Below are 13122 nucleotides of genomic sequence, written 5' to 3'. Positions count from 1 at the left end.
TGATGTTCCGCGAGTCCCGTGTCGGCTGACCAGCCGTGATTTTCGCAGGAACTACGTTGATTGGCCATATGAAAGACGACCTCGTGACCATCATGTCATCGAGTCCAGCTGACATGGAGACAGTTAAGAAAGAAATGAGAGCTTGGGCCACTTAGTGGAGCTCTGGTTAGTAGACTAGTTAAGGTTCTATACATGTATGGGTTTGGTTCTTCGATCATCTGATATATTTCCATCAATTTGAGGGGGCTTAGAACAGCTGTAGGAGGTACTCACTGTAATTCGCTAATCCAACTTTACTCCTTTTTTTCTAATACTTTCTTTTTCGGTCGATCTAGTCTCAAAGCTTGAGCCATGCCATGCGAGATACGGCACGAACGGGACCCGGCAGCTTGACACCGAACTGTCGATCGATCCCCGACTCATTTTGAACATCCAAGCGTGCAGGGATCCCCTTGGCATGTGTGATAGAAAGGCTCATCCAGCCGACACCCGGCTCCGAGTGATTGGGATTCCGCCCGGGCATGAGAAAATTCAAAATGCGAAATCCCCAAAAAGTTTATACGTCATATTTTGCATGCATGCTGGGAGTCATACAGCATGTTTTTCTTAAGAAAAAAAAAAGGGGAAGCTAGGGAAGAGCTGGGAAGCTAGGGGATCTATAGAATGGGCTGCAGGACCCGAAAGACTGGGCTAGAAGCCTTGGTTGCTTTTTCATCTAAAGGGAAAAAGTTGCTGGTTCCCTTGGAGTGGATGCTAAGTCTAAATCTAGATTTATCTTCTTTTAGGGATTGTGGGACATCATTGAAAGGGAGTCTAGAAATGTTTCGGTTCCTGACACTTTTGCCCCTGGTGCCCATAGACCATCTCACAACAGATCGATGTTTCGACACTTTCAACTCTGAGATCCACCAATCATATCAGATCATAGAAGATACACCAGCATTCCAGGCCCAACACAGCCGCCGTTGAGGGCCAACCATTCCCTCGATGCAGAACCTGCAGATGGTAATGCACCTGGCTGAAAAGGTTCAAGTTGTTGAAGCTTACTGTACCAAAGATTACCCAGATACCCGGCAGAACGAGTTCGTTTTTTTGCGGCATACCGGTATTTACGGGCTGTTCCTCTCCCCCATTCCCCCCCCCCCCCCCCCCCCCAAACAACCAAAACGCACCCAAAACGCACCCAAAACGCACCCAAAAACACTACTGTGCGCAAAATGCCTGACCTAGTAGCACGGAGGATCAGCATCACCAGATCAATCCGGAGGCATACCAAATCGCCACACCTTTGTCAGGCGACGCCGCTGTCATCCGCCCGGAAGTGACGTAGGCAATTTTGGTGAGACAGTGGCACGGCCCAAAGGTCAAATCCTCGGGCAAAGGAGATTGTGAAGATCTCTTTGCGCTCTTTCTCTGTCTGGTTCGGGACCCGTTACCAGAATTAATGGTGAACCAGTCTACCTGCAATCAATACTAATCTCACTCGCCAATGGTTCAGTGTGGGACTCGCAATTCCACCCAATTTACCAACCTCCTGGTCCACATACCTGTTGTACCTGGCAGGCCCCCGTCTCGGCACTTTTTACGCTACATGTCGGATCTCTCCTGCAGATGGAACCCACAGAAAAGGGCAGAAAAGGGGCGGGAATGGTCCGATGTCTGTGTCCAAGGCTGTCTGTGTCCAAGGCATGGAAGTAAGGACCACGACATTCCATGTCTCTGTCAGACACGTGGATACGATCATGAAAGTCGCAATTGTGAAAGAGACTGCTCTGAACTCCTTTTTTTTTTTTTTTTTCTTTCTCACGGGTTACACCGCGAGGTACTTCTAGGAACTCAGGGTTGCCCCCTGTCTATATCTCCTATTGGAGAGGTGATGATGTTATTCCCTGCGATCTGCTTCGCTCACGACGATCCAAATTTATACCATTTGGTCAGATCTTCCTCCCAACGCGTCTATTGACATCCCGGAGACGGGAACTAAGAATCCACGTTGTCCCGGCCGTTCTGGGAATAATCTCCCGTTAGTGTCAGAACTAGGGATTAGTCTCTCAACCATTTTTGACTACGGAGTACTATTCTCACCATGTCCCTATTACTTTGTAGGGCGGATCTCCCTGAAATGCCCATAAATTGCTCATGGAATGGGCTAGAAAAAATGAAATAAAAATAATGAATGGATAATAAATAATACACCATAAAACCATCAACGAATTGTAACTCCGAGCCAGTCCCAAGGCAAATTCTAACAAATTCTGAAGCGGATACACATGTGGATAAGGAATCCCCCCAGAAAACTCATCTCATTTTAAGCCAATTTCGATGAGAAAACGAGGGATTACCGCGCAGGTGAACAGAGAAGACAGTAATTGGATGAATCCCGAGGGGAGGGTCTCGGGCCCCCGCCTTCAAACTGTAAATGTTGAGTCCATCAGTCCATTTGCTCCCCGCAGCGCCTTTGTATCCGGGTCTGCCATTGTTCCGATGCAGGTCGACCAACCTGGGACCGTTGGGAGGGATGATGTCAACCAGAATTACATGATTTGAGGTCATGCAGAGGAGACAGAAGGGGAGATCGAGAGGGAGAGGGAGAGAGTGATAAGTAGGTGTCTGTCGTATAGGGCTGTGACTAGTAGTGCATCTAATTATGCCCTTTTATCTTCTCTCCAAGAATTTTGTGTGTATAAGGGCCAACATCAATCGTCAATGATCTAGTCTACTGTATGGATCAAAACAACATCCAAAATTGTCTTGGCCTGTCAGTGATAAAATATCTGCAATGCTACATCTCTTTCTTTTGACTCCAATGTTGACTCCCCCAACTCTCAGTGGAACCTATTTGCGGAAAAAAAAAATCAAGGAAATGGACAGAGACATGTGGGGTTGCTAATGGGGTTGAACGGTTTACTCCCACAAGTGCATAAGACCATGTCCCACATCTGCACTCCGGAGTCTCTTCGTTGGAGGGTGTCTGTTCAAGTTCCCCAGTCGCCCACTCACTAGTGGATCCCCATTTTCCCGGCCTTTGGCTTCTTTACGAAATACAATACAAAACATACATATCACCTGATGATCTAGTTCTCGTATGCAAAAGTAGTTGGTGGATGCCCAAGTACTTAAGAGAGAAGTGAACCTTCTAAGGTTGTCCATGCGAGCTACTGATGTTCATGTTTCAAGATTACATTCTTTAACCCCCAGACAAACTCCCTACACCCCATTTTTTTGTACAGAAAGGCTCGACAAGTGTTTTACATTGGTCCGTCTATGATGCGAAAACATAACCACTTTCCGGTGCAGCCCCGGCACCTCCCATCCCACAACCCCTCGCCATCCCGACTATCCAGGTCATGGAAGGAAATCAAACTGAAGCAAAACAAGACATGAAACCACGGACCAAAGAAAGGACATAGCCGAAGACGCGGACATCAGATGTGGGTGGAGAAGAAAGTTATCGGAAAAGGGAAACGGAGTGTGAATCTATACAACAAAGAACATGGGAAACAATTCAAATGGAATACCCATGGCGCCAAACAACTGCCACCTGCACCAGCAACCCATGTTCAAGAGGATATACCGAAGGGGGGAAGTGATATGCCATGTCAATCCAGACATTTGGGGGGGGGGGGGGGGGGGAGAGAAGACTACTAAAACAGAGGATGAAGGGTGATTAACCCAAGAAACGTGACTTGACACGAAACTTGAGGGACGAGAGAAGGGCCAAAGAGTTTAGAAAGGAGGGGGGATCATGCTGGCAGGATCAGCATTCTCCTGTTGCTCCATCAACTCCTCTCCAGCGATCTCAAGAGACACGGCAAGGCCAACCTTGGCGGTTTGCTAAGAGGAGAGTTAGCATAAATGTACCTTGTTACCAACAGATGTAGAGACAGAAAATACCTTAGCCTGGTCAATCTCACCAGCGAAGCTGAGGGAGATGGGCATAGCAATGCGCTTCTCAAGAAGACAGCTGACCTTACCGGCACTGTCGACCTGGGCACGGAACGAGGAGGCGCGGAAGTCGTACTTGGCACCAATGGCAGTGGTGCCCTCACGGCTTGGGCCACCCATCATCATGGCAGCAGCATTGGGGGCGAATTGAAGGTTCATGTCGACACCAGCCTCAACACGCTCAGAGAGCTTGCGCCAGTAGGTGGCAGCGAAGGTGCCCTGAGCTTGCAGCTGAGCGGTACCGATCCAGTCGTCACCTTTGTACTTGGCACAGTAGGAAAGAGCAGTCTCCGGACGAGCGTTCATAGCCTGACGCTGCCAGATGGCCTCGAAACCAAGAGCCAAGCTGGGTGTGATGGACTGGAGGTAGCTTCCAACAAAGATACCGGTCAGACCGCCCTCGAGGGTAGAAGGGTTGAAGGCCTTCAGGGATGCAGAGAAATCAGCGCCGGTGTAGTCGTTATCAATTTGAAGCAGACCCTGGGAGCCGCCAGCCATAATCTGCGCGTTGGTCTTGGTGACCAGCGCCGGGGTCCAACGGTAGTTGCAGACCGCGGCGAGGGTTCCGTCGTTTCCGAGGTTACCTTGCATGAAGACCTATTGAGAAATAATGTATCATCCTTAGCAATTGATCTCCAAAGTAGTAGATAAAACCACGATACGCGCAGGGATGAGTAAATCTTACCTTGGGGCTTCCGTACATGGTAGAGAAGTTGTAGGGAGGTAGGTTGCCGGAACCGCCCATAGCGAACGCGTGCGACACACGGAACAGAGGGGACATGCCAAAGACCTTGGTCAAATCGGCACGGAGACCAGTGAACATGAAGTTGGTCAACAGGACGTCCTTCTGGACCTCGCGTGCGAGGCCATCGACGGTGCCTGGGTTGGGCAGGTTGAGCAACGCTCTCCGGTCAGAGAACGAGTTGTATGCATCCTTAATCGCCGCAGCTGCGGGGTTTTCCGTCAGGAAGGAGAGAGATGATGTGATATCGGACATTTTGAAGGTTGGAGATGTGGAATTATAGCCGGTGTCGTCACGCGATGCCGGTCAGTTGAGTTTAGTCGGACAAGGACAATGGGAGAAAAGAAAAGATGAAAACCAGCCCGGGGGATCTGGGACGAGTAAACGACACAGATCGTGGTTTTAGGAGGAAGATTTTGTATGGACTGTAGATGATTCACCGGGGGGAATCGGGGGTTGACTATGAAGGAAACGGAGCTGAAGTCTTGACCGTGAAAAATGCCAGTTCCCGTTGGCGTCTTTGGTTGCTGTCGTTCACCGTGTATTATGTCATCACCGAGTACCAATTAGATATTGCTTTTGTTTTAGAAAATCAAATCAAGTTCAATTTGAACAGAGAGTTCTATCAATTAGTTTTAGAATCAATGTGCTAATCTATTTTTTTTTGATGCTAGAAAAATGTACAATTTCTTGAGATATGTTGAGGTTGAACGACTGTTTTCCTTATGAAAATACACACGTTCATGGACCGAGAAATGAGGTTCCCGATATCTACACTTCACCGTTATCATATACCGCTTCTGCCCGAAGTCCAGACTCAAACTTCCAACTCCTTCCAACTTCTTCAAAGCTCCCAACCTCAGGTAGCTTTGGTATTTTATTCACTGGATTCGTTATCAACGATCCAAAGGCTATTTTCTGAGGCTTCAAGTCTCTAAAGTGAACATTTGCGTCATTAAGCTCCAGCCCCGCGATTATGGACACCCTACTGTAAGTCTTCTAGCCCTACAGTTTGGGGTTTGGTGGCAATGAGAAAAAATGCCCCCACCATACCTGCTGCCACTTTGAGATCCGAGAGACGGAGACTTCACATACCTTGATCGCGATTAGAGATGTGAAAGTCGGCTTGAAAGATATCTTCCGTCATTGGAATTCCAAAAAAACTGACGTCAACCAGCACAGCAGAGATTGTCGCCAACTCACCCCAGTTTCGGCGAAAGTCCTCGATATTTGTCGATGCAATTCATGATCTACCTGAAAAGGCTGATCTTGCCCCGGCACAGCTGTATAGCACGGAATCTGGTCGGCTTTTCCACTCGGGCCGAATAGTCATTATCACCGTGGGGTTACCCGCTAGAGGCAAGACGTAGGTTCACTCAGACCAACGACCTAAATCGGATTAGAAATGCTAATATCATTCCCGTTAAAAAGACACATCTCTGTTGCATTGGCACGGTACCTTCGGTGGTTGGTTTCCCGTGCTATATAACGCCAATGCCTTGGCATCCACAGGACCATGCTTACAAGGACCAACAGGCTCGGAGTGAAAACCAGAATCTTCCATCTGGGTGATTACCGACGTGCCACGATCCCATTTGGCGAGGATATGCCTGATGACTATTTTTATGTGAATGGTAAGGATAGTAACCCATGATAAATCACTCCAATGCTTACACGGTCCTTAGCCACCGCCTCGTCAGTCCTTCTCCGCCAAAAGATTGTCAGGAAGTGCCGAGAAGACATCTATCACTTCTTGAACCATGAGAACGGCCAGATTGCGATATACGATTCCGTGAACCCATCGGCATCGGGACGGCGGTCACTTGCCAAGGAGTTTGCCAAACATGATATCGAGGTAAAAAAATTCTATTCAATCCAATATGATCGAATACTTATATCTATATTTCAGACTCTTTTCATTGAGTCCTGGTGTGATGATGAACGAATCATCGAGGAGAACGTCCGCAGAGTCAAGATTTCCTCTCCAGATGTGAGTCTGATGTCTAGGATTATAATATTGATGTCTAATTGTATATCAGTATGTTTCATGGCGTCCAGAGGATGCGGTTAAGCACTATCTTACCAGGATCTCCTCTCGAATTCCTCAGTTCCAGACCATGGAGGAAAAGGATCTGAATTATATCAAGGTTTGTATTCACCACATTTTATTCGCCACCGCATTGTTAACTCATTTTCTTAGATGATCAACGCGGGAGAGAGATTGATAGTGAACAACCGCAGCTTCGGGTATCTTTCTAACCGCATTGTGTTCTACCTACTTAACCTCCACATCAAGTCTAGACGCACATACTTTGCGCGGGTACGTGACATCGTTATATTTTGGGGGAGTATGACTGATCAAGGATACAAATAGGCTGGGGTCTCATTAGAGGCAGATTCGTACAAAGCCGATGCATCTCTCTCGGAGCAAGGAGAGGATTATGCTAAGAAAATGACCGAATGCTTGCTCGCCCATCGCGAAGCTGAGAAGCAGGCAACAATCTCCCGGGGTGAGACTGCCACTGAACAGCGGCCTCTGAAGGTCTGGACGTCGACAAGACGTCGTACTGTGGAGACCGCGAGATATCTTCATGAGAAAGGATACAAGGTCCGCCAGCGGTCTCAAATGAGTCAGCTCAATCCGGGTGTCTGCGAGAAAATGTCAGAAAGGCGCATTCGAGCCGAATTTGCGGATGAGGTCACGAAGCATGAGCTGGATCCTTATCACCACCGCTATCCCCGTGCCGAGGTAAATATTTCACTCTACACAGATATTATAATCATACTGACATTAAGCAGTCCTATCATGACCTTGCAGTTCGCTTGGAGCCGATCATTCTCGAATTGGAGCGAGAGCAAAATGACTTGCTCATTATTGCTCATGAAAGCGTTCTGAGGGTTTTATATGGGTACCTCATGGCTTGCAATGCCGCTGATATCCCTTTCCTAGAATTTCCCCGTGACGAGATTATTGAGGTATTTAATGAAGGATCTAACATGCATTCTTCAATGGCTAACTTATAATGCTTCAGATCATCCCGGAAAGCTACCAAAATGAAGCACAACGAATTCATATTCCCGATCTCCCTGAAGAAATTATTCCTGCCTCACCCGAAGACCTGAAGATTCCAGTGCCCCCAAGTGGGGTTGTCTCTCCGATGCAAGGACTGGGAAGTCCACAGGATGGTATGGGGACTCCCCAGAGTGGTTATCGGACCCCCAGTGGGATTCGTACTCCCCGTGAACCCGAAAGGCTCTCCCAGCAACATGTTGAAGACGTTGTATAGGGCCAGCAATCTTTTCATGCTCAATATGACCTGACTTAATCGTCTGATGTCTGTTGGTCCCCAAAGCTCCGCCATATTCGATAACAAGATTCCCGAATTTTTCCTTTTAGTTGAAACGTCCATCCTCTAGCCTCCGTGCAACGTCGAAACGAAAACAATGTTATCTCCTGCCTGTAATTCGTACGTTTCTTCGCCTTCAAGTTCCCAGTCGGCGTCGTTGATCAGGACAAGGATTCCTGGCCGGCTACGACAAAAATTAGTCTTCAATCAACGAGTACACAATAGAGACAATGTACAGTCCACGTACACATTGTCCTCCATTATAAATAGTTCCTTCCTTTGGTCTTTCATCAAGTTGTCAACCAGATACCGAACTAGATTTGAGATATTGGGCACGCTCCCATCATCCAGGCGGCCAGGCATGATGATTTTGTGCTTGCGCTGATTGGAAAACAAGATCTCAAGTCCGCCGCTGTGGAAAGCAATCAGTATGTAGGAAAAATGTCTTGGGTGTGGATGAAATGCACGTAAACTCAACGGTGATGGGGATCGGGGCTGCGCCCCCATTTGCTGAATCAACCATTGTTTCTGTAGAGAAATGAATCACTTATAAAGCTCAGATGTTAGGCCGAAATATTGTTTCCAGGAAACCAAATTGACGAAGCTCGACGTCAAAGGATTGAAAGAGGAAGAAGACAAGAGGGGCTCGAGGCGGTAACCTCTTATCGATAAGCTACTTCCACAATTTGTCTTTTGCGACAGCTCTTCTTTCCACCTCAAACGCACATAACCTGGGTCATTCGAGTCCTTGTCAGCTATGGCGTCTGTTGCATCTGAATATATCAGTGTGGGCGGAAACCGTCACCCGGCAGCTGCGGATTGGGATGTCCAGTCGGGTGTGCTCGCCTACGGAGCGGACAATAATGTCGCCTTATGGGAGCCTCTTGTAAGTCCATTGTGACTCAATGCACCTATTATACCCTTTAGCATGCTGATAATTTGTCAAGGACTCCTCTTGCAGAGGTGTGTATTCGCTTCTAGTCGGTCATTCTGACAAAGTCAGTGTGGTCAGATTTTACACCTGCCCCTCATCGGGGACCAGGATGCTTCTCACCGGTTCCGTCGATCGTACAATCCGAGTCTGGCAGCAAGATACCATGGAGCCACACAACTATAAATATGCATTTACCCTCGAGGGCCATGCCGGGTCGATCAATGCGATAGCAGTCGTCGATGGGACGAACATTGTTGCATCTGGAGCCGCAGATGGGACCGTCCGGGTTTGGAGACTCAATGCACTGGATTTGAAGGGCGAGTTGTTGGACACGATTACCATGACACCTCGTTTCTTTCCACTGTGTTTGTCTCTCCGAGTACTCGCAGGAGATAGTTGCCCACTAGTGCTGGCTGTCGCGGGAACTACAACAAAAGTGCAGATATACGTCGCAGAAGAATCTGTCAATAAGCCAAGCTTCCAACGCCGCGCCGTTCTTGCAGGTCATGAAGCATGGGTCAGATCTCTCTCGTTTACAGTGGACAAACAGAGTAAGACCAATGATATCCTGCTTGCGTCGGCTAGTCAGGACAAATACATCCGTTTATGGCGATTGCGTCAGGGTGAAGGAAATGCTCCCGCGCCTATTGACGATGCTGATCCTCTGCTGGGTGGTATGGAGCCTACACTGTCGAACAAGGCTCATGAATTTGAGGCAGCTGGCTTGAAGTATACCATCACCTTCGAAGCGCTTCTGTTTGGCAACGAGGACTGGATTTATACTACTGCATGGAACCCCAATCCAAACCGATCACAGCTTCTGACTGCCTCTGCGGACAACACAGTGACTATCTGGGAGCAGGACTCGATATCAGGAGTCTGGATGTCGATTGCAAGAATGGGGGAGATTAGCGTACAGAAGGGATCGACTACTGCGACTGGAAGTGCTGGCGGTTTTTGGATTGGACTTTGGTCGCCAGACGGCAAGCAAGTCGTAAGTCTGGGCCGGACAGGCAGTTGGCGTGTATGGAAGCACGACTTTGAAGCAGATGTTTGGATGCAAAATTTTGGCATCTCGGGGCACGTACGTGCAGCCAATGGTGTGCAGTGGGATCCCAGTGGTGGCTATTTGCTCTCAACCAGTGCAGACCAAACTACACGTCTTCATGCCCAATGGTTGCGCGATGACAAATGCTCTTGGCACGAGTTTTCGCGCCCTCAGATTCATGGGTACGACCTTAACTGCATTGACACATTGGGGCCCTCCCAATTTGTCTCCGGTGCCGACGAAAAGCTTCTGCGGGTTTTCAACGAGCCAAAGCAGATTGCCGATCTTCTTGGGAAACTCACGGGCTTTCAACAAACTATTGAGGGTGATCTCCCGGATACGGCTGAAATTCCAGTTCTAGGTCTGTCGAATAAAGCGCAGGGAGACGAGGCACCCGTGGACGAGGATGAGTCTAATGGAGCGACATCGTCTGTACCCGCAGTCAATTTGAACACAGATTCCCCACCATTAGAAGATCAACTCGCTCGATGGACTCTGTGGCCGGAGCACGAAAAGCTCTATGGCCATGGCTATGAGATTTCTGCGGTTGCAGTCAGCCACGACCGCAAACTTATTGCCACTGCCTGCAAAGCCACCAGTATCGACCACGCAGTGATTCGACTATATGATACATCCGACTGGCATGAGATCAAGCCCTCCCTTACTGCACACTCCTTGACCATCACCGACCTCTCATTTTCCAACAACGACCAATATCTCCTTAGTGTGGGTCGAGACCGACAATGGGCCGTTTTCGCACGAAGTGAAGAAGACCCAACCACATTCACCAGTTTTACCTCGAACCCCAAAGGCCATTCTCGAATGATTCTGGGCGCAGCTTGGGCACCAGTGACGACGGAATACGTTTTTGCCACGGCAGGACGTGACAAATCAGTTAAGCTTTGGCAAAAGACCGACAATACTTTCACCTGCAAGACTACCATCGCTCTGACATCCGCCGTCTCAGCGATTGCTTTTTTGGCGGCTCCGTACAAAAGCTCATTCATTCTGGCCGCGGGAGAGGACAGTGGTGCTGTTTCTATCCACAGAATCAACATCGAAACCCTTGAAGCACAGCTCGTCGTGGCTGTTGACCAAACCATGGCACCCTCCAAGGCAATCACGCAGCTGTCATGGCGACCTGTGTCAGTTGAAGAGACGGACAGCAAAGCTAAGTTTGACCTTGCCGTGAGCAGTGAAGATACCTCTACACGAATCTACGCCATTTCAAACATGGCAGCGTGATTCTTGAATCCATGAATGACTTGATCGAATGATGACCAGTGAATGTGTTGTACATAGATTTGAGGACCCGTGGAGTATAAAACAGAATCGAATTACGTTCATGGGCGTTTACATGGTTGATCGCCAGGCTGTGAATGCTGGTGAAAGTATATCACCATGGCCTGACTCTTCAACCTTGAACACTTCAATGACTGAAGACTTCTCCCGTTTCCGAATTCTCCAAATCCCATCCTGTTGAATAGTTTGCTTGAGCCCTGGAAAAAACATATATTAGCCACATGGACGAGAGTGGAAGTGAGGAATACTCACAGTCCAAAAATGCAGCAGCAAAGTTGATACAGATGTTTCCATCCCAGGAACCTCTCCCAATTTTTTTGACCTTGCCTGGAATACTGGCTGTATCTAGCTCTTCTAAGCGACGCAAGATGCCATCCTGATCTCGGAAGCCAACGATGATTGTGGGTACACCGAGTAAGAAGGATTGCGCCCAGAATTTCAACAGCTTTCGCTCATATTTGAGCATGTCCCGCTCGTTACGGATCTCGGCCGATGTCTTCAGCTCGACCCAATGAATAGGATCCTCCTTCCTCTCTGGTTTACAGTCCCACACTGCAAAATGGTTCAGTCGGCTATCTTCCAAGTTTTCCCTGGTTCTCTGATCACTCACCGGCATCGACTTCACCTCCAAGGATCATGCGGGTATTTCCAATTCCGGTCTTGACCACTGAGCAATACTGTGCACTGTTATTGACGACCTGATTTGGCCGGGCCTCGATTTCTTCACGGGTTGTCGGATCCCATGGTCGGGGAAGAACAGATAAGACCTCGAATTTATAACCTGGTATTCTTAGCGCCAATCGCTGAAGAACTTTCAAGGGTAAATCATACCCCAGTACATCATCATCTCCTGTGATGCCATGCCTGGTGGCATTTTTTGATTTCGCTGGATCTCTTTCTGTTCGTTCTTGTACGCGTTGTTCTCTTCGATGAAGCTGAAATGATTATATCAATATCGGTGGTCTCAAGACTGAAAAACTAGAAGACACGCACATTGTACCCTAAATCAATGTTAGACGCCATGCATATGTTTAGCGAGTAATCGATGGTACCTGGAAACATGTCGCGTTCATTTCAAAGCTTTAAGATGGGATAATCAGCATAGGGAACGAGTCTCAATAAACCACTACCAGGTCAACATACCCATTCATCACATCATAAGGAGCTGCTAATATCTAAAAGGGATTAAAACCAGACAAATGTAGATTTCATGCAAGCTTATTCATCACACCTACCTTGGTCATCATTCCGCGCCAGGTGATAACATCGGCTTCGCATTTCTTTTTTGTTTCTTTCTCTAAAGCAGTAATGGTATCTAGCAATGCATCTAGATGCTCATCTCCAGCGTCATTGAGCTTTTGAAACGTGTTGAATCCAAGATTCAGATCAGCTGGCAAGCTAGGCGGGTAATAGTACTGCAGGGATGATTCTCCCAGTGAGAACTGGCGGTTAGAATCATAAGAGAAGCAAGTGATTTCCTATCAGGTTGTCAATCAATTTGGTCTACACGCTTCAACATGATAATCAAACTTACTTTAGGCCGTCGAATAGTGGTATTTGAACCGACAAATCGGTTCACTGGCTGGATATCGAAGGCGAATTGGCTCATGATTACTGGATCCAGTCAATCGGCCGGCACGAAACACCTAGGCGCAAAAAAAAAGGCAGTTTGATCTTGGTCGAGTAATATTGGAATTGGTCTCGCCCTTGTTTTGCAAGGAATACTTTTCTACCTGCCAGCTAGTAGGCAGAACAGTATAGAGTCTCAAGTCCCCAAGTACCCAAGTCCCCAAGAACAGTGAAA

At 48.0% G+C, this 13122-nt stretch overlaps 6 protein-coding genes across 6 annotated transcripts; 2 read left to right on the top strand and 4 right to left on the bottom strand.

Moving 5' to 3' along the window:
• Positions 1 to 337: 337 nt before the first annotated feature.
• Positions 338 to 523, bottom strand: N7520_009243 (uncharacterized protein; the record flags this gene model as incomplete). Its single annotated transcript, XM_057143177.1, has 1 exon — positions 338 to 523. The coding sequence occupies one exon, from the start codon at positions 521 to 523 to the stop codon at positions 338 to 340; it is 186 nt and encodes a 61-aa protein (XP_056992465.1).
• Positions 524 to 3726: 3203 nt separating this feature from the next.
• Positions 3727 to 4942, bottom strand: tom40 (TOM complex pore protein TOM40; the record flags this gene model as incomplete). Its single annotated transcript, XM_057143176.1, has 3 exons — positions 3727 to 3834; positions 3895 to 4542; positions 4631 to 4942. 3 exons carry the CDS (start codon positions 4940 to 4942, stop codon positions 3727 to 3729), a joined length of 1068 nt encoding a protein of 355 aa, XP_056992464.1.
• A 721-nt stretch (positions 4943 to 5663) lies between these two features.
• Positions 5664 to 7974, top strand: N7520_009241 (bifunctional fructose-2,6-bisphosphate 2-phosphatase/6-phosphofructo-2-kinase; the record flags this gene model as incomplete). The annotated part of the gene is made up of 11 exons (XM_057143175.1): positions 5664 to 5677; positions 5865 to 6053; positions 6119 to 6154; positions 6224 to 6321; positions 6373 to 6542; positions 6597 to 6677; positions 6727 to 6834; positions 6888 to 7007; positions 7062 to 7436; positions 7487 to 7663; positions 7720 to 7974. 11 exons carry the CDS (start codon positions 5664 to 5666, stop codon positions 7972 to 7974), a joined length of 1623 nt encoding a protein of 540 aa, XP_056992463.1.
• Positions 7975 to 8100: 126 nt separating this feature from the next.
• N7520_009240 (ubiquitin-related modifier 1) lies at positions 8101 to 8557 on the bottom strand (the record flags this gene model as incomplete). The annotated part of the gene is made up of 3 exons (XM_057143174.1): positions 8101 to 8218; positions 8282 to 8446; positions 8502 to 8557. 3 exons carry the CDS (start codon positions 8555 to 8557, stop codon positions 8101 to 8103), a joined length of 339 nt encoding a protein of 112 aa, XP_056992462.1.
• A 234-nt stretch (positions 8558 to 8791) lies between these two features.
• N7520_009239 (Elongator subunit ELP2) lies at positions 8792 to 11261 on the top strand (the record flags this gene model as incomplete). Its single annotated transcript, XM_057143173.1, has 2 exons — positions 8792 to 8920; positions 8982 to 11261. 2 exons carry the CDS (start codon positions 8792 to 8794, stop codon positions 11259 to 11261), a joined length of 2409 nt encoding a protein of 802 aa, XP_056992461.1.
• Positions 11262 to 11369: 108 nt separating this feature from the next.
• N7520_009238 (DXO/RAI1 family decapping nuclease) lies at positions 11370 to 12927 on the bottom strand (the record flags this gene model as incomplete). The annotated part of the gene is made up of 9 exons (XM_057143172.1): positions 11370 to 11515; positions 11571 to 11870; positions 11929 to 12099; positions 12150 to 12253; positions 12312 to 12319; positions 12371 to 12398; positions 12462 to 12493; positions 12554 to 12796; positions 12853 to 12927. 9 exons carry the CDS (start codon positions 12925 to 12927, stop codon positions 11370 to 11372), a joined length of 1107 nt encoding a protein of 368 aa, XP_056992460.1.
• Between the last annotated feature and the right edge of the window lie 195 nt (positions 12928 to 13122).

This window comes from Penicillium odoratum (assembly GCF_028828045.1).
Source record: "Penicillium odoratum strain IBT 22623 chromosome Unknown utg000006l_segment0_segment0, whole genome shotgun sequence".
Lineage (NCBI taxonomy): Eukaryota > Fungi > Ascomycota > Eurotiomycetes > Eurotiales > Aspergillaceae > Penicillium > Penicillium odoratum.
Note: the sequence above shows the minus strand (reverse complement) of the source record. Positions and strands in the feature narration are given on the sequence as shown.